Source organism: Tupaia chinensis, unplaced genomic scaffold, assembly GCF_000334495.1.
Source record: "Tupaia chinensis unplaced genomic scaffold, TupChi_1.0 Scaffold000368_1, whole genome shotgun sequence".
Classification (NCBI taxonomy): Eukaryota; Metazoa; Chordata; class Mammalia; order Scandentia; family Tupaiidae; genus Tupaia; species Tupaia belangeri.
In genome coordinates this window covers 233,934-253,491 of record NW_006159865.1, presented here as the reverse complement: position 1 = coordinate 253,491, position 19,558 = coordinate 233,934, and the positions used below count along the sequence as shown (strand labels likewise).

The 19,558-nt window shown below is 35.5% G+C and overlaps 1 protein-coding gene across 1 annotated transcript in view; it reads left to right on the top strand.

Moving 5' to 3' along the window:
* ZCWPW2 (zinc finger CW-type and PWWP domain containing 2) overlaps positions 1 to 19,558 on the top strand; it is a 124,346-nt gene that overhangs the window by 61,435 nt on the left and 43,353 nt on the right. The window contains exons 4-5 of the mRNA XM_006153300.3: positions 1,308 to 1,422; positions 12,171 to 12,217. Of these exons, the coding sequence (XP_006153362.1) occupies positions 1,308 to 1,422; positions 12,171 to 12,217 (162 nt within the window). The remainder of the gene's footprint in view (positions 1 to 1,307; positions 1,423 to 12,170; positions 12,218 to 19,558) is intronic.

The window sequence follows — 19,558 nt, the reverse complement described above, 5'->3', positions numbered from 1 at the left end:
AGATAAGTTCCTCTGTGTCATGGTCTTTTTGCCTTAGCCTCCCAAGATGCTAGGATCAGGTCATGTATCACCATGCCTGATTCTTTCAGACAGGACCTCACTATGTGGCCGAGCTCATGGTCCTTCTGTTGCTGGAATCACAGGCATAGACCGTTGTGACTGGCTTTCAGGTTGGACCAGGAATCAAACTCAGGTCTCCAAGCCTGGGTGGAGCACTGTATTAGCAGCACAAGCTGTCATGGCAGGACCTATAGGTATTTTTAAGATTTAGAGAATCTTTGATTATTTTTTTCTTTAAAAAACCTGGATAAACATTTAGTAAATGTTCTGTATCTTGGGTAGAATAACTCTTAATGAGTCCTTACTACTTGCTAGAAAACAATCATCTATTATTAATTTAGTACTCATGAAACTTTATGATGTGTATATTATTATTCACATTTTACAGATAAACTGGAGTATAAAAAGTTAAACAAATTTGTATGCATATGGTAATATCTGCCATAACGTTCAAACTATATGCAAATGGAATTTTCTTATATTAAGATCATTGCTTTAGGGCCAGCCCCATGGCCTAGTGATTAAGGGAGCCAGATTCCATAGGGTGACTGCACAGTTCCAGTCCCAGACCTAGTGGTTTAGGAACCGTCCCTGGTGAATATGTGTGCATGCCCCAAATCCTAACAAGTTTAAGAAATGGAGAAGTGATTGCAACACAACCATGCCCCATTGGGCATATGCTTTCTCCCTCTCTCCCTCTTTGTATCTGGCAAATGCACATGCCCTATGGAAAATTAAAACAAACAATCAAACAAAAATGAAAGTTGTTTTATGAATAAATATTATTCTGATAAAATATATTGCCTACTTTGTTATTTTGCAGGTTTTAACATTATGTAGGTTTCTAAGTGTGAGATGAATCATAATGTTATTTCAGTGAATCAAACATCTGACTCTTTTTTTTATTAACTTACAAAATTCCCAAAACTTTGTTAAATTCTAAAATAATAATGAAATAATGATCAGATACCAAAGCCTAAATAACATGAGAAGTCTTCAGAAAGTTCTTGGAAAATGTGTGTTATGAAAAAACTAAGCATTGATTTTTAAAATATTTGCATGAAAAATAAGCTTATATTTTAATTCACTTTTATATGGGTGTTTTGTAGTCTACTCATATAGTCTACAGTGTTAGAAATTAAATTTCTTTTCAGCTCGATAATTAAATGAATTTTAAAACAAAATTATGTATTGTAAAATGTCTCTCTCTCTCTCTCTCTCTCTTTTTTGTTCCTGTGCTTATGTAGCCAGGAGAATGTAAGAACAAAAAGAAGTGGTACAGAAGTGCACTACAAGAAGCCTACCTGCTCTATGGATATTCTCATGAGCAAAGACTGGAAATGTGCTGCCTGTCCAAACAGGGTATTGGAATGTTTTATTCTTTACCACCCCCTAAATAAGGATTAGTTCAGATATGTTTTCTAAAATATGTTTTCACATTTAAAAAGCTGTCTCTGGGGCCAGCAGTTGGCGTGGTGGTTAAGGTGCTGGACTCCCACGTGGCTGACTGCAGTTAGATCCCAGACCTGGTGGCTTGCTCTCTCACCTTCCATTTCTCTTTCTGTCTTTCTCCAAATTTAATAATAATAATAATAATAATAATAATAATAATAAAAATAATTCCTTAAAAAATAAAATAAATATCTGTCTTTTTCTCTTTGTAGGGAAGTACAGGTTGAGCATCCCTAATCTGAGAATCCAAAGTTCCAAATGCTCCATACCTTGAAACTTTTTGAGTGCTAACCTGATGCTACAAATAGAAAATTCCACATCTGAGCTAATGTGATAATTCTCAATGAAAGTGCTGCACCATATAATGTTTTAAAATATTTAATATTGTATAATATTTGTGTATGAAACATAAGTGAATTTCATCTTTAGACTTGGCTCTCAGCCTCAAAATATCTCACGATATATATGCAAATATTCTAAAATCCAGAACCATTTAAAATCTGAAATACTTACGATCCCTTGCATTTTCGATTAGGGATTCTTGCATATATCTTTTTCCACTAGAAAATCTTTTTTTTTTTTTTTTTTGGAGAAGTTTTTGCTATAGGGAGTGTGCGTTCCCCAGAAAGACAGAGAGACAGACAGACAGAAAGCAAGAAATCACTCTCCCCCCCAGGAGGGATGGTCATCCCCTCTCGGGATCTTGGGCACACATGTATACGTGCCCGGCGTGAGTTTAAGCACTGGGTCCAGGACTCGAACTGCGGTCGATTACATGGGAGTCCAGCAACATAGCCATTACGCCAGCTGCTGGTCCAAGAAAATCATATTTGTATGAACTAATAGTGTGTATTTTCTCCTCTAGATTAAACATATATTGTTTAAATACAGAGTTGGAATTAGCACTTCCATTTTCTTCTTTACTCTTAGACCTTCACCATAGGTCCTTGTGTATATCCGAAAAGCATATATTTCGAACTTGGAAGCCCCAGTTTTAAAATATATTCCTGACATGGAATTTTCACTTGTATATACTGTATTATTTCAGAGCAGATTATTTTCAGATGTTTTATTTTTAGACCAATTTAAGATAGGGTTAAGGGAAAGCTTCAGCTTCTTTCAAATTAAGTGAATATTTCAAGTTAACTTTAAGAAACATTTTTTTGAATCATAAATAGTATGCCATATATAGTTTTTTAAGTGAGTTAGCTGAGATATTATAGTAGGTATGATACTTTTTTCACTCTAAAAAGAATATGATTGCCACATAAAAATGATAATTTTCAATAAATTTAAGTATGTTTTAAATCTTCTTCTGTTTAGTGATCATAATAATGTTCTATCTTGCAAGACCCCTTTTCTCTTTTATTACCTTAAATTCTAAAACTGATTACTCTATGGGAGGATCTGGGCTTTGGTGCTGTCTGAATTGTAAAGTACCAGTGATTATTTTTCTCATTTGAAAAAGTTTAATGTACATTTTCAAAAAACTTAAATGTGAAAATTATTTGAGAAAAAGTTTAAATGTAACCCAGCCACCTAAGTTTAGGTTTTAAAGGAAATTAGTAGGTTTGAAAATAGCAGAAAAAGTACGACAAGTGCACCACTCTGGTTTACTCTGAGACACGGAGAAGAGACATTTATTGCCACAAATGTGATTTTATTCCTTGTGTGAAAATATAATGTCTCTGTTTATTAAGCAATAAAGGTTGAACTCACTCTATTGTCACAAATGTAGTTTTATGCCTTGCACAGACTAGATCTAATTCTGTTATCTAAACACAGTAAGTTTTGAAACACTTAATTTTTAAAAACATCAGTGCTTTAAATTTAAAAATAATAGTTATTTACATTTTCAGTTTATATTACATCTATTTTCCACTGTTGCCTGTTTTCTTGCTTTCCCAATAAATTATGGATCTATGTCTTTATTATTGTTGTGTATGCCAGGCTATTTGTGTCTGGGTCCATTGGCATTCTTGCCTACCCAGAAACTCTGGAGAGAAATTATTTCTGATTGAATTTAAAGCAAAAACTCACTTTTTTGCTGAAAATCTGATTATTTTTACATAGAAAATTTTTTGTAATTCAGCCTGATTTTTGAAGGCCGTGTGCCAATGACATTTATTTTGTTTCTGAAACAACCAAAAATGGAGGGGCACTGATAGACTTCCAGATTTTGAATTTCACTGTAACAGGCTCACTCACTTCATATTCACTATTTACTAATCTCAACAGTCATTTTAATCTTTGTATCTCCTTGGTGTAAAGTGCGGATTGTGGTACAATATTTACCTTCTTGCTGTATTCAGAAGTAATTTTGAGAGATTCTATTTAAGTGGATTTGTGCCATTATTCAGATATTTTGTAAAAGACGAGACTCATTTATTTTATCTCAGCAACTTTAAGGATTTCCTCACTTAGTAATTTCTTCTCCCAACCTATAAATAATTACTACTAATATTGAGCCCATAGCCACCGTTACTGTGCAGAAATTGCCACACTTATATTCAGTGCTGAAATATGCAGGGTCATTATAAATGTAGACTCAGTCATAATAAAACAAATTTGTAAGTTCTGTCCACGTGATTTAGTTGCCCAGCTTTTTAGAGGTCATGAGAAGACAATCTTTCTTTTTTTTTTTTTTTTTGGTAGGTTTTGCTATAGGGTTCATGTACTTACCGAAAGAGACAGAGAGATAGAGAGAGTGAGAAATCACCCTCCAGGGGGATGGCCATGCTGCAATTTCTTCTCCATTCTCATGTCAGGATTTTGAGTGCACATGCACATGCGACTGGCATGCTTCTTAAGCGGCCAGGTCTGGGACTCAAACCATACAGCTGGCCATGTGGGATCCAATGTCTTAACCATATGCTACTTATTAGCCCATGAGTAGATGACTGACTTATTTATTTATTTATTTATTTATTTATTTATTTAAATTTGCCATAGGGCATGTGTACTCACAAGAGAGACAGACAGAGAGAGAGGGGAAAAGTGAAAGAGCAAGTCACCAAGTCTGAGACTCAAACTACAGTCAGCTATGTGAGAGTCCAGTGCCTTAACCATTACACCACCTGCTAACTCCCAGGAATAGACAATCTTTTAAAAGGTTCTTTGAAGAAAGGAAGCCAGGCTAGGTAGTGGCATAGTGGTTAACGTGGCTGGATCCCACATGGCCAACTATGTTTTGGAGTCCCAGACTCAGGAACTTGAAAGATGCACTTGGTGCATATGTGTGTGTGTGTGTGTGTGTGTGTGTGTGTGTGTGTGCCTGAAATCCTGAAAGAAGAAGAAAATGTAGAAGGGATTGTAGTTTGACCATGCCCCATGGGAGTGCTTTTTCACTTTCCCTTTCTGTCTGTCTTTCTCTGGGAAGCTCATAAACCCTCTGGCAAATTTAAAAAGGGGAAACCCACTGAATTATGTTAATGTTTGTATTCCTCCCAAATGTAGTTTTAAATTAAAAAACATTTTAAAAATTGTTCAGGGTCATGAGACATAACCACCTCTACTCATTTATAACATTTTAAATTTACTATCTGTAGCCGTCTTTGTACTTTAAATATCACTTGGATACACCTAGAAGAGGAGTGAAGGTCCTTTTCATGATCCGACTCTACATTTCCTGTTAACTGCTTTTCACTCTTTATGGTGAGGGTCCCTACGTACAGAGATTTCTAAAGAAAGGAAATTAAACCTTTCTCACTAGGGAAAAATCCAATCCTTAGAAAGTAGTTAATGTTGCTGAAGTTGAACATGGACCTACTGCTATCTAATGGGAAAATTACTGGTGATTATAATGTTTGTAAGAATTACATCAGAATTTCCCTTTAGTGTTTGAGAATCAACATAACTGATATTTCTCTAGACACTGTCTCATTATTGGGAGATAGTTGTACAACTTTTGAATATAAAAGTTTTTTGAACAATAGTTTGCATATTTCTGTTCCTAATTTATTTTCATATTGTGAAATTTACATAAGAATGGGGCATAGTTTGAGGAGAAATACAACAAAATATCTATTTTACTTTTGTTAGCTCTCAATATCCCTTCAGGATTCGTTGGATCCAAATTCAGTTTTTTAGTTTCCTATTTTTTTCTGTTTTAATTGTTTATATGAACTGATAGTTCATCTTGACTTTTATTCTTATTAGAGGATTTTCAAAAGAACAAAGAGAAATTTTATTTTTTTTCTTTAGATACAACAAAAATTATTCCATCACATAATTACCATAAGATTCCAGTGGGTCCTTTTATAAATTTAAAATACATTGTGAGATGTAGTGATTTTATTTTTTTTCCATATCCTTTTTTGTTTGTTTGTTTGTTTGTTTTTGGAGAGGTTTTTGCTATAGGGCGCGTGTGCTCACCAGACAGACAGAGAGAGACAGAGTGATAGAAAGCAAGAAATCACCCCCCAGAGGGGATGGCCACGCCGCAATCCCTTCTCCTCCATTCTCTTCTCGGGATCTTGGGTACACATGCACACACGCCCGGCGTGAGTTTAAGCCACCAGGTCCGGGACGCAAACCGCGGTCGACTACATGGGAGTCCAGCGACATAGCCATTACGCTAACTGCTGATCCCATCCATATCTTGACCCATTTTTTTATGTTATCATTTCTAATCAGTTATTTTCAACTATGTTAAAAAGGCTAAAATTATTTAGATTGAAGAACAGTGGAATAACCTAAAGGATAATATAGTGGCGAAATATATAATCACTAAAGTATTTTTTTTAGTAGTAAGAAGGGTAAGATTGCATGTACACATACATACATACACACAACAACGATGTCTTTATTAGCAAAAACAGAAATGAACATTTGTTGGTTATCTATTATCTGCCAGACATTGTTTTAGAAGATTTATTTACATAAATTATATTATTTAAATCTCACAATATACCTGTGAAGTAATAATTATTACCCCTGGTTTATCAATGAAGATACTTAGAATGAGAGTATATGTATTGTTTTATATACTCTATAACGTAGTAGCTTATACCAAGTAAATGCTCAATGTAGTTTAACAAACTATGTTAGTTTGTTCAGGTAAAATGTATACTTAAGATTCATGTATGATTTTGGATAAAATATTGGATTGTCAGAAAAGTCATGACATGTTTTTTTCTATGTTTTCAAAGGTCATTTATTTATATAAAGAACAAAGATCAATCAGTGATATATTGCTCATTTTGGTTGATAACCTTTTGCCATCTTTCAGTGAACTTCATAATTCCTCATTCATAGGAGGACTTGCCTTTATTGTGAAAAACTGAACAAGGTGCTGACTTATAGCCTCATCTGAATTGAACATTATACCACATGAGGAGTTTTGAAGAGATCGAAAAGAGTGGAAATCTGAGGCTCAAGGTCAGGCGAGTATGGTGGGTGTGGCAACACATCCTATCCAAGCTCCATTGATTTTTGATGGGTGATCAAACTTGTGTGTGGCCTCGTGTTGTCATGATGAACACAGCTCCTTTACGATCAATGAGCTCTGGATGTTTCTGGATGATGGATTCATTCTACCTGTCCAACTGCTGACAATACTCATTTGAATTAACTGTTTCGTTCCTTGGTAGAAGCTCAAAAACTACGACACCTTTAAAGTCCCACCACACCAAGAGCATAACCTTTTTTTGATGAATATCTGCTTAGAATCATTTGAGGCAAATCATCATGTCGGGACCAAGACCACTGCACACCACAATGTTGTAAGCAATCCACTTCTCATCCACCAGTTATCAGTCGTTTGAAAAAGGATCATTTTCCTCACATTTAATGAGCATATTGCAAATGTTTATATGCTCCATCAAGTGAACTTCTTTAAGTTCATGAGGAACCCAAATATTGAACTAGCTTATGTATCCCATCTTCTTCAGGTAGTTGTGAACACTTGAGTGATGGATGTTCGATATTTTTGCAATCTCTTGTGTCTTGTAACATGGGTTTGACTTGATTCATGCCTTTATTTTTGTGGTCATCAACCTCAGTGGGCCTCCCTGACTGAAGAGCATCATTGAGATCAAAATCACCAGCATGGAATTTTGTGAACTGACGTTTGCACTGACATTCTTGTAGAGCGTTGTCACCTTAAACTGTAAGCAACCTTTCACAAGCTTGACGCATGTTCTTCCCTTTATGGAAGTAATACAGTAAAACATGGCAAAAGTGCAGTTTGGTCTTCCATCTTCAACTTGTTGTAAAGTCTCCAAAACTCAACCAAGTCACTTAATTTTTTTTTTTAGAATCAAGCTGGAACAGTCAGCTGTCAAATGACAGCAATAACATTGATGCAAATGACTCTAGTACTTCCAAAAATGAACGAGTGCCATCTGTTACAAGAATGCATTATGACTTTTCCAACATCTCAATAGATGTACATTTATGAATTATAAATAATACTGAACATCTCCTGAAAGAACAAAGAGAAATTTTATTTTTTTTCTTTAGATACAACAAAAATTATTCCATCACATAATTACCATAAGATTCCAGTGGGTCCTTTTATAAATTTAAAATACATTGTGAGATGTAGTGATTTTATTTTTTTTCCATATCCTTTTTTGTTTGTTTGTTTGTTTGTTTTTGGAGAGGTTTTTGCTATAGGGCGCGTGTGCTCACCAGACAGACAGAGAGAGACAGAGTGATAGAAAGCAAGAAATCACCCCCCAGAGGGGATGGCCACGCCGCAATCCCTTCTCCTCCATTCTCTTCTCGGGATCTTGGGTACACATGCACACACGCCCGGCGTGAGTTTAAGCCACCAGGTCCGGGACGCAAACCGCGGTCGACTACATGGGAGTCCAGCGACATAGCCATTATGCTAACTGCTGATCCCATCCATATCTTGACCCATTTTTTTATGTTATCATTTCTAATCAGTTATTTTCAACTATGTTAAAAAGGCTAAAATTATTTAGATTGAAGAACAGTGGAATAACCTAAAGGATAATATAGTGGCGAAATATATAATCACTAAAGTATTTTTTTTAGTAGTAAGAAGGGTAAGATTGCATGTACACATACATACATACACACAACAACGATGTCTTTATTAGCAAAAACAGAAATGAACATTTGTTGGTTATCTATTATCTGCCAGACATTGTTTTAGAAGATTTATTTACATAAATTATATTATTTAAATCTCACAATATACCTGTGAAGTAATAATTATTACCCCTGGTTTATCAATGAAGATACTTAGAATGAGAGTATATGTATTGTTTTATATACTCTATAACGTAGTAGCTTATACCAAGTAAATGCTCAATGTAGTTTAACAAACTATGTTAGTTTGTTCAGGTAAAATGTATACTTAAGATTCATGTATGATTTTGGATAAAATATTGGATTGTCAGAAAAGTCATGACATGTTTTTTTCTATGTTTTCAAAGGTCATTTATTTATATAAAGAACAAAGATCAATCAGTGATATATTGCTCATTTTGGTTGATAACCTTTTGCCATCTTTCAGTGAACTTCATAATTCCTCATTCATAGGAGGACTTGCCTTTATTGTGAAAAACTGAACAAGGTGCTGACTTATAGCCTCATCTGAATTGAACATTATACCACATGAGGAGTTTTGAAGAGATTGAAAAGAGTGGAAATCTGAGGCTCAAGGTCAGGCGAGTATGGTGGGTGTGGCAACACATCCTATCCAAGCTCCATTGATTTTTGATGGGTGATCAAACTTGTGTGTGGCCTCGTGTTGTCATGATGAACACAGCTCCTTTACGATCAATGAGCTCTGGATGTTTCTGGATGATGGATTCATTCTACCTGTCCAACTGCTGACAATACTCATTTGAATTAACTGTTTCGTTCCTTGGTAGAAGCTCAAAAACTACGACACCTTTAAAGTCCCACCACACCAAGAGCATAACCTTTTTTTGATGAATATCTGCTTAGAATCATTTGAGGCAAATCATCATGTCGGGACCAAGACCACTGCACACCACAATGTTGTAAGCAATCCACTTCTCATCCACCAGTTATCAGTCGTTTGAAAAAGGATCATTTTCCTCACATTTAATGAGCATATTGCAAATGTTTATATGCTCCATCAAGTGAACTTCTTTAAGTTCATGAGGAACCCAAATATTGAACTAGCTTATGTATCCCATCTTCTTCAGGTAGTTGTGAACACTTGAGTGATGGATGTTCGATATTTTTGCAATCTCTTGTGTCTTGTAACATGGGTTTGACTTGATTCATGCCTTTATTTTTGTGGTCATCAACCTCAGTGGGCCTCCCTGACTGAAGAGCATCATTGAGATCAAAATCACCAGCATGGAATTTTGTGAACTGACGTTTGCACTGACATTCTTGTAGAGCGTTGTCACCTTAAACTGTAAGCAACCTTTCACAAGCTTGACGCATGTTCTTCCCTTTATGGAAGTAATACAGTAAAACATGGCAAAAGTGCAGTTTGGTCTTCCATCTTCAACTTGTTGTAAAGTCTCCAAAACTCAACCAAGTCACTTAATTTTTTTTTTTAGAATCAAGCTGGAACAGTCAGCTGTCAAATGACAGCAATAACATTGATGCAAATGACTCTAGTACTTCCAAAAATGAACGAGTGCCATCTGTTACAAGAATGCATTATGACTTTTCCAACATCTCAATAGATGTACATTTATGAATTATAAATAATACTGAACATCTCCTGCAAATAAAATGTGGCTCCTGCTTTTGAGGAACATTCTAGTCTCACAGAGCTGAGATGTACCAGTAGTAACCATTATGCAAAGAAGATAATTTCATGGCCTAAGATGACTATGAGTTTGTGAAGACGGTGGGGATTCCTCCTAATTGGAGGACTCACCTGTAATAGTGGATAGCCATTCATCCATGGGGAGAAAGGGTGTTCCAGGGGCAGGGATCATCTTAAGGACATAGATGGATATAGGAAAGTAGACAGTTTACATGTGACCAGTCAGTTGTGGGTATGAAAATAACAACCTACCCCTCTACGTTTCTGTTTTATACTGATTATTTTTACTAGATACAGCTAGCCCTTCATATCTGTAGGTTCTGCATCTGTGTTTCACCCAACCGTGGATCAAAAATGTTATGTTGTTGCTGATGTGTAATGTGTAGCTAGGCCTACAGTGATTGCATCTGTATTGAACACGTGCGACTTTTTTTCCTTGCAATTATTTCATAAACAATATAGTACAACAGCTATTTACACAGAATTAACATTTTATTAGGTATTGTAAGTAGTATAGCAATGATTCATAGTATATGGGAAGATATACATAGGTTATCTGCAAATACTACAATATTTTATATCAGTTATTTGAGCATCTGTGCATGTTAGTGTCCACAAGGGTCTTGGAATCAATCTCCCACAGATACTGAGGGATGACTATATCATTATATATTTAGACATATATACTTTTGCACATATCTAAATAATATCCTGGAATAATTCTCTATGAACTATTTGGTTACTAATTATTCTGGCTTTAGGAGTGGTAGCATGAGAAAAAGTATTGATAGCTCTTATTCCTGTTTTTTGTATTTAATGAGGCACTGTTGGTAGCTCAGTGGTCCTAAATGGAGGCAGTAGACATTCTGAAAAAATTAGGGTTTTGTAATCACGGGGGTCTGGTCCAGCTGCATGACTTGATGCAGGGTATTTAATTTAGCTTAGCCTCACCATCTTTAGCTGTGAAGTGAGGATGGACTATATACTTCATAAGATATCATGGGATTAAATAAGATATTCTCTATATAAAGTCCATATCACATGTCCAGAAGCTAGTAGATGTTGTAAGACCATCTCTCTTTTCTCTAGAAGTTTGATCTTTGAGTCTGAGAAATAGACTTGGCAGTAGACAGTTTTACATGAGGAAATGCATACAAATTTATTAGCATGCAAGTGCATGAGAGTCCCACAAAATATGAATACTCAAAAGAAGGGCCAGATGTTTGAAGCTTAAATAACCTCTTAATAGAGGAAAGTGGAGAGTATTAGCATTTTTAGAGGAAGAGAAATTGATTTTGAATGGACCTGAAGAGCAGGCAGTATCCTCCAGCACTGTTCTTCTGGGCTCTGGGGGTAATGTCAACTTCAATCTTCGTTTCTGTAATGTGTCTATTTCCCCTGGGTGAGGAGATATTTGGGGAGGACATAGCAGTAATGCAGTGCTCAAGAGAAACCAAATCCCCCATGGTGACCACTTTCTAATCCCCAACCCAGTCAGCCATAAGAAATGCCAGGCCTGCACAGGGGTGCACAGGATCCAAGAGGCTGAGAGACTAGATGAAGGGGTTGCTGTATAACTAGATTCTGTGGAAAGTGCTTCCCCCTCTCTTTTCTTTATCTCTTTCAAATGCACATGCTCTATGATGTTAAAGGGGGGAAAAAGAAATTAAATACACTCTATGCTAACTTGACATACAACCTAGCAGTCAAGTTTGTCAGATCAATATATATATTTTGATATTGCTTTTGGATCACTTTGTTCTGTTTAACTCTGGAAAGATGAATTTATTTGTAATATTAATTAATGGGACCATGAAACATGAAATACTATCATTCCGTGAAAAACTAGAAAATTCTAATTGTTTGACCATTGTTTGAACAGAGCATAGACACTTTTTTGTAACAGTCATATCTTATTATCTTACAGATAAATCCAAAACAGATGCCAAAGTTGCTGTGGTAGCCAAGAAAAGGGTAAGGTTCTGTTTTATTATATAAATTATAATAATATAAAATTACTTTTGTAATTTTTCCAGAGGGCATGTGCACTCACTGGAGAGAGACAGAGAGAGAGAAAATGAGAAAGCACCTCCCCTGGGGGATGGTCTTGTTGCAGTCCCTTCTCCATATTTCCTACCTATTGGACTTTTGGCCATGCAGACACATTCGCCCAGCATGTTCTGCAAGCCACTGGATTTGGGGCTCTAGCCACAGGTTGGGATCATGTGGGATCTAGCCATGTCACTGGCTGACCCTTACTTTTTATTTTGTCAGAGAAAACAGGGATTGGAAGAGGCAAAGAGAGAAGGGGTAAAAGGGAAAGAAACAGAGACAGGGATTTTTGATAGGGTCTTCACCATGTTATGATCCTTCGGCCCCAGCCTCCCAATCAGCTAGAATCACGGGTACATGCTGTCATGATGGACATGTTCAACTTGGCCAGGGAAACAAATCTGGGCCTCCCACATGTCTCCTCACTTCCTAAGCAGTGGCACTGTGTGCCACCACGTCGGGCTTACAAAATTAAAGTATTTGAAAGCAAAGTAACATACCGCTTTTCATCTAAGTGTTAGTTAAGCATGTTTCCTGTCTGAAGTTGACACTAGAAAATATTTTTGGTTACGTATGTTAGTAATATAGAATTATCAGAAATTAGAACAATAGAAAATTATTATAAAAGTAAACAATAGTTGTTTTTGTTTAATATTTGTTTTATATAATACTCCCATATACTAACGTATTTTATTTTCTTATATACCATATTGGTGTATGTGTGTAACATCATTGAAAATGTAAATAATTAAAATTCACACCCTATTATGGACTTTACCTTACGCTTAAGTAGAGAAGAACATCGATTTGAATGAAATGTATGAACCTAGAATCTTTTTTTAATGAAAACTTAGGAAGCCAATAACATTTTAAAAGAATCTTTACATTTTAGCATTTTATCTGAATATTGTATGCAGAGAGATGTTCAACTCTATTTACAAACATTGGAAATCATGTTTAGTATAAGATCAACTTTGACATTTTTCTTAAGTGACAATATTCTTACAGGACAACACTGAAAAAGGGGGCCAATGCTTAAAACAGATTTTTCTGGACATACAGCATATTAGTGTCTGATGAAAATAAATTGCGATGGAAAGCTTATGGTGGGACTTCCTATATTGAGTGGTGGGGTTGGAGCAAGGCAAACCCCAGGGAAACTCAAGTGTAAGCTGGAGGAAGAGAAAGGTTGTTGGACTCGACTCTGTAAATAATTAGGCAGTAAGAGGAGCATCACTTTTGTATTCTGAATGTGTTTATTTAATGAGTCCTTATATTGAGTTGTCAGAAAAGTCATGACGCATTTTTGCATAGAAAAACATAGCTTGACTTTTCCGATGACCCAATAAAATCTGATTTCGTTTTATTCTTTTACTTTTTGGCTTCAAAAGAAATCTGAACTTTTATTGTCTAAATAATGTTGATGTTCCTTGTAGGGAGGAATTCAGTATCACAGGAGACAAGATGAAAAAATGAAATGAGACTTGTATGTAACCCTGGAGTTTTAGACAGGAATATGTGAGGTAGATTGCTAATGTGGATGCAATTACTTACTTCAGTCTCTGTAAAAATCTTTAGAATAACATCATAAACGTAATACTAATACGTTTTTTGTATTACTTTATTTTTACCAATTGATCTCAACAAGAGCCGTACTATCTCCAGTATTGTGCTATTCAAAGTGTGGTCAGTGGGCCAGAACTGGTCTATGAACTACTTAGTCTCCAATGAAATAAGTACAGAAAGTGAGAATAATAATTTAGAAACTGGTATGGTAACTTGACAAATTAATATTATGGGTTGAATTTAATAATAATAAAGCTTGTATTTGTGTTTTTGTTTTTTATTTTCTTTTTTCTTAGTAACCCACTTTTATTTTATAAAAAAATGTAGATTTCAGATAGAGTAGGGAAAAAATACACACACGTGAGTGTGCATGCACACATATATATATGTGTGTGTGTGTGTGTATATATATTTTTTCTGTATAACAAGGCAGGGAGTTAATTGAAAGAAAAGCAAGGAAAAACAGAGCTCCCAAGAAGGGAGGGGGCCCAGAAAATGGATTGCCTGAAAATTTTTTTTTTTTTTTTTGCAGAGATAGCTTGAGAGATTTTTTCTTATAAGACATTTTAGGATTTTGTAGAGGTGTTTTAGGTTACAGTAATTTTAGAAATACAAGGAATTTTATTGGGCAAAGTCTATAGACACTGGATATCCTGAAATGCATGGAACAGCACTATGTAACAACTGTTCAGCATTTGGATTGACTTTTGGATGTTCTATTGGACTCAATAAACTACATAATATAATTTTCTAGTGATTTAATACAAAGCAGTACTGAAACATAGTATGTTAAACTAAAGCATAAGGGATTTAGATGACTCCTTATGAAAAAGGAAGCTGACACAGATTAGACATATTATTCTTAAAATTATCAAATAATTTACATAAATTCTATTCCACACACAAATTTCCTATCGTGATAGGAAATTCTAGATGATTTTTAATAGTCCCAAAGCCACAGAAATAAATGTCATGCATTGATCTCATAATTTTTTGTTCTTTTTGTTTTTTTAGATTTTTGCCATATGAGAGAAACAGTGAGAGGGAATGTAAGAAATCACCCCCAGGGGGGCACACCTCAATCCCTTCTCCTCCATTCTCCTCTCAGGATTTTGGGCACACATGCACATGTGCCCAGAGTGAGTTTCATGCCACCAAATCCAGGACTCCAACTGCAGTTGGCCATGTGGGAGTCCAGCACCTTAACCAACACACCACCTGCTGGTCCCAATATCATAGTTTTTAAAAAAACACATGGTTAGAAATATTTCATAGTATTGGTAGGCTTTATATTTGCAACTATTTTAGCATAATGATAAGAAATCTGGGGCCAGACAGTGGCTCAGAAGTAACACAATTGGACCCATGTAGGAAGGTGCTGGGTTTTCATCCAGGGCCTCCTTGTATGTGCTGGAGACGTGTGTGTGTGCTGTGAACTGGGCTGGCTGAGGCTGGGAGGGGGTCAAGTGTGAGGGTCCTGTTTGGGGCGCCCTTTTTTTTTTTTTTTTTTTTTTTTTCTCTCTGAAGAAATAAACTTTAAAATAAATCTGTGGTATAAAAATTACATACTGAGATTATTTTCGAAAGCTGATTTTTTAAATTTTTTTAGTCTTACTGTTATTTTCCCCACAGGTCTTCCTTAAAATTCTTAATGCTCTTTTTTCCAATTTATTAATCAGGATTTTTCTCACCTAGTAAGAATCATGATCAAATTCTTTTTTTATCACTAGAGACAGTGTGTATCCTGATACGTTGTGGGATTTCGAGAAAGGAGATAGAGTTTCTATGATATTTTGTTAGTAGATAATCCCAGTCGTAGCATATAGAATTATTTTTCTCCTCGAGAGTCATTTTGCCCAGTTTGTTTGGGAGAATATCATACTTCTCATTTATATACTTGGAAAATCTGTAATTTTTTTTAGAATATTTTCTGTATTTTAATTAAGATTATCTTCTTTTATTTCTTATGGTATGCGGATGCTTGTTTGGCTATTACTGAACCGAGAATGGTTTCTGTTCTTGTTTCTACTATTACTTCTGCTGCTACATTTTCCTATAGATACTGTATGGAATGACTTTGGTCATCTTATTTCACTTGTGCCACTTACTCAGGATAGGGATGAATAGTATTTATCTTATCTTTAAATACAATATTCAAACATATATACATAAAGAAATACTTTTTTCTAGAGCTTTTGTTTGTTTGTTTTTTAGTAGGGCACATATACTCACAGGAGAGACATGGAGTGAGAGAAAGTGAGAATCATTCCCAGGGGAATGGCCACATCACAATCCCCTTGTCCTTCATTCTCCTTTTAGGATTTTGGGCATACATCTATACACACCTGGCATGAGTTTCCAGCCTCCCTGTCCAGGACTTAAACCATGGTCAGCCATATGGGAGTCTACTGCTTTTATTACCACTCCACCTTCTGGCCCACATATAGAAATACTTGTATGATAGGACCAGCAGATGGTGTAATGGCTATGTCACTTGACTCCCATGTTGTTCACTGCAGTTCGAGTTCCGTCCCAGTGGCTTAAACTCACGCTGGGTATGTGTGCATGCGTGCCCAAGATCTTGAGAGGAGAATGGAGGAGAAGGGATTGTGGCGTAGCCATCCCCCCCTGGGGGGAGATTTCTCGCTATTTGTCTCTGTCTTTCTCTGTCTTTCTGGCAAGCGCATGTGCCCTATAGCAGAAACCTCTCCCCAAAAAAGAAAAACTTTTATGATAAGTTTTCTTTTTCTAAATGTATTTTAAATGTATTTAAAAGTATATTTTTAAATGTATATTTTTATCGTAGCTACAATATTTTGAAATTATACATGTAGTCAAATGTTCTAATTCAGGTACAGGTTATCATGACTGTAGTAGAGACTAAATTGCAGTGAGTCACACAAGATCGAAGTTTTTCTCTTTATCATGTATCTGACCAAAGGTGGGCCATTGGTCCAGATTGAGAGGAGACCTTGCCCTACAAGATCACTTAGACTCCTAGGTTCTTTCTGTCCCACTGTTATGTCAGCCCCTAGAAAATGTTTTCATCTATATTGTCATAGGTGGGTTACAGTATCACATAATAAATTCTTGCCATGGAAAATAGGAAAGCAAATAATTTGCAGAGGAAGAAAATAGAACTTGGTGCTGTATATGTTACTTCTTTCATATCCCACTGACCAAAATTTAGTAATACAGCTAAATCTAATAGCAAGGTGAAGATGGAGAATGCAGATTCTAGCTGCGCCAGCTTGTGGTGAGTATCTATTATTAAAAGAAAGTAGGGGGCCTTAGATATGTGGTTATAATTAGTGGTCCAAAAGTGTTAGTTCAAGATTGAGCATAGGATATTTCGAAAGCATTTATTATAAAGGGGTTGTTAGGTATTACAGGGGTATTTGAAAAACACTAACATAGGCTATTTGGTTGGAGCCCACAATACCAGTAGGAAATAGATATTACCTTAATTATTCTAAAAAAAGAAACTGCTTCAGATGTATAACGTGATTAATAGGAGTGTCAAGCCAGGGTAGGAATTTAGTTCTGATGGTTTAGTATCACAGCTTCCTTTCATAATTCTTTGGTGTTCTCTTTTTAAAAATTGTGTTTATTTTATAATTGCTTATTAGTTTAATTGTTGCATATTAATTTTTTTGGTTATCTAAATCACAAAAGCATTCCCCATTTGACTCTTAATGAACCTTGAATTTCATGCTTATAAATGGGCATAGTGCTAGTTTAAAAGAACTATATAAAAAAATCAATGAAACAAAAAGTTTTTTTTTAAAGGATAAACAAAATTGATAAACCATTAACTTGACTAACCAAGAAAAGCAGAGAGGAACCAGATAAAGTCAGTAATGAAGCTGGTAATTTTACAACTGACATATCAGAAATACAAAATATGATTGGTGAATACTATGAGTGGCTATATTCAACAAACTCAAAAATCTATATGAGAGGGATAAATTCCTGGACATGTATAAGTTACCCAGGCTGAATCATGATGAAATAAAAAGCGTGAACAGACAAATAACAAATGATGAGATTGAATAACTCGTTAATAGTCTCCCAACAAAGAAAAGGCCAGGTCCTGATGGCTTCACTTCTGAATTCTACAAAACTATCAAGGAAGAGCTGACCACAGTTTTCCTCAATCTATTTTTAAATATTCAAAAGAAAGAAATCCTCCCAAGCTCATTCTATGAAGCCCCCATCATCTTGATACCAAAATCAGACCAAGGGCATAACAAAAAAATAAAACTACAGACCAATATCCCTGATAAATACTGATGAGCAATTTTTCAACAAGATACTAGCAAACCTACTAAAACAGCATAGTAAGAAGATTGTACACCATGACCAGGTAGGCTTTATGTCAGGCATGCAAGGATGGTTCAACATATACAAAACAATAAATGTAATATATCACATTAATAGAAGGAAGGATAAAAACCATATGATCTTCTATGTAGATTCAGAAAAAGCTTTTGATAAACTACAACATCCCTTCATGTTCAAGACTCTCAGCCAAATCAAACCAGGGGGAGAAGGGACATTTCTCAACACATTAAATGCTGTATACAACAGACCCATTGCTAACATCATACTGAATGGGGAAAAGCTGAAAGCCTTCTCACTAAGAACTGGAACAAGACAAGGCTGACCACTTTCTTTACTCCTTTTCTACAGAGTGCTGAAGTCTTAGTCAATGCAATATCAGACAAGACAGCGAAACAAAAGGTATTCAGATAGGAAAAAAGACATTATACTGGCCCTATTTGCAGACATAGAAAATCCAAAGGAATCCATTAAAAACTCCTAGAAATGATAAATGAATTCAGTGAAGTAGCAGGATACAATATCAATATACAAAAATCCATGGCATTTCTATACACCAGCAATGAACAGACCAAGACAGAAGTGAAGAAAGCAATCCCATTTACTATAGGGACAAAATGAATAAGATGCCTATGAATAAACTTAACTAAAGATGTGGAAGACCTCTACAAGGAAAACTCAAATACTGAAAATTGAAATTGAGTATGATACCAAAAATGGAAAGACATCTTGTATTGTTGGTTTGTAAGAAAAAGAATAATCAAAATGTCACTTTTCCCAAATTAATTTACATAGTCAGTTCAATTCCAATTCAATTGCCTGTGACATTCTTTACAGAAATAGAAAAAATATATATATAATTTGTCTGGAATTATAAATGACGTGATATCATCAAAGCAATACTATGCAAAAAGAATAAAATAAGAGGTATCTCACCATCCAACTTTAAAATATATTACAAAGTGGTGCTAATCAAAATAGCATGGTACGAGCACATAAATAGACACATAGACCAATGGAACAGAATATAAATTACAGAAACAAACCTCAGATTGCCGGGGACCAGCCTCAGCGGGGGTGGGTTGGCTCGACAGAGGCGACACTGGAAAGAAAGGAAGATTAAGGTCTCGGTGCCTTTTCATGCACGTCCTCAGCTGAACACTCCCAGAGATTGCTCTCTGAGGAGTGACAACTGTTAGGAATCATCGTACCTTTTTATTGAAAATGTGATACATGCAAGTAAATGGGAGAGGGACTACGTGTACTAATTATCAATGCATAAAGTTTTAACAATAGAAACCATTCAGGGTTTGATTAAGGGCAGGTCTATTAATCATCGATACAGTTCAACAATTG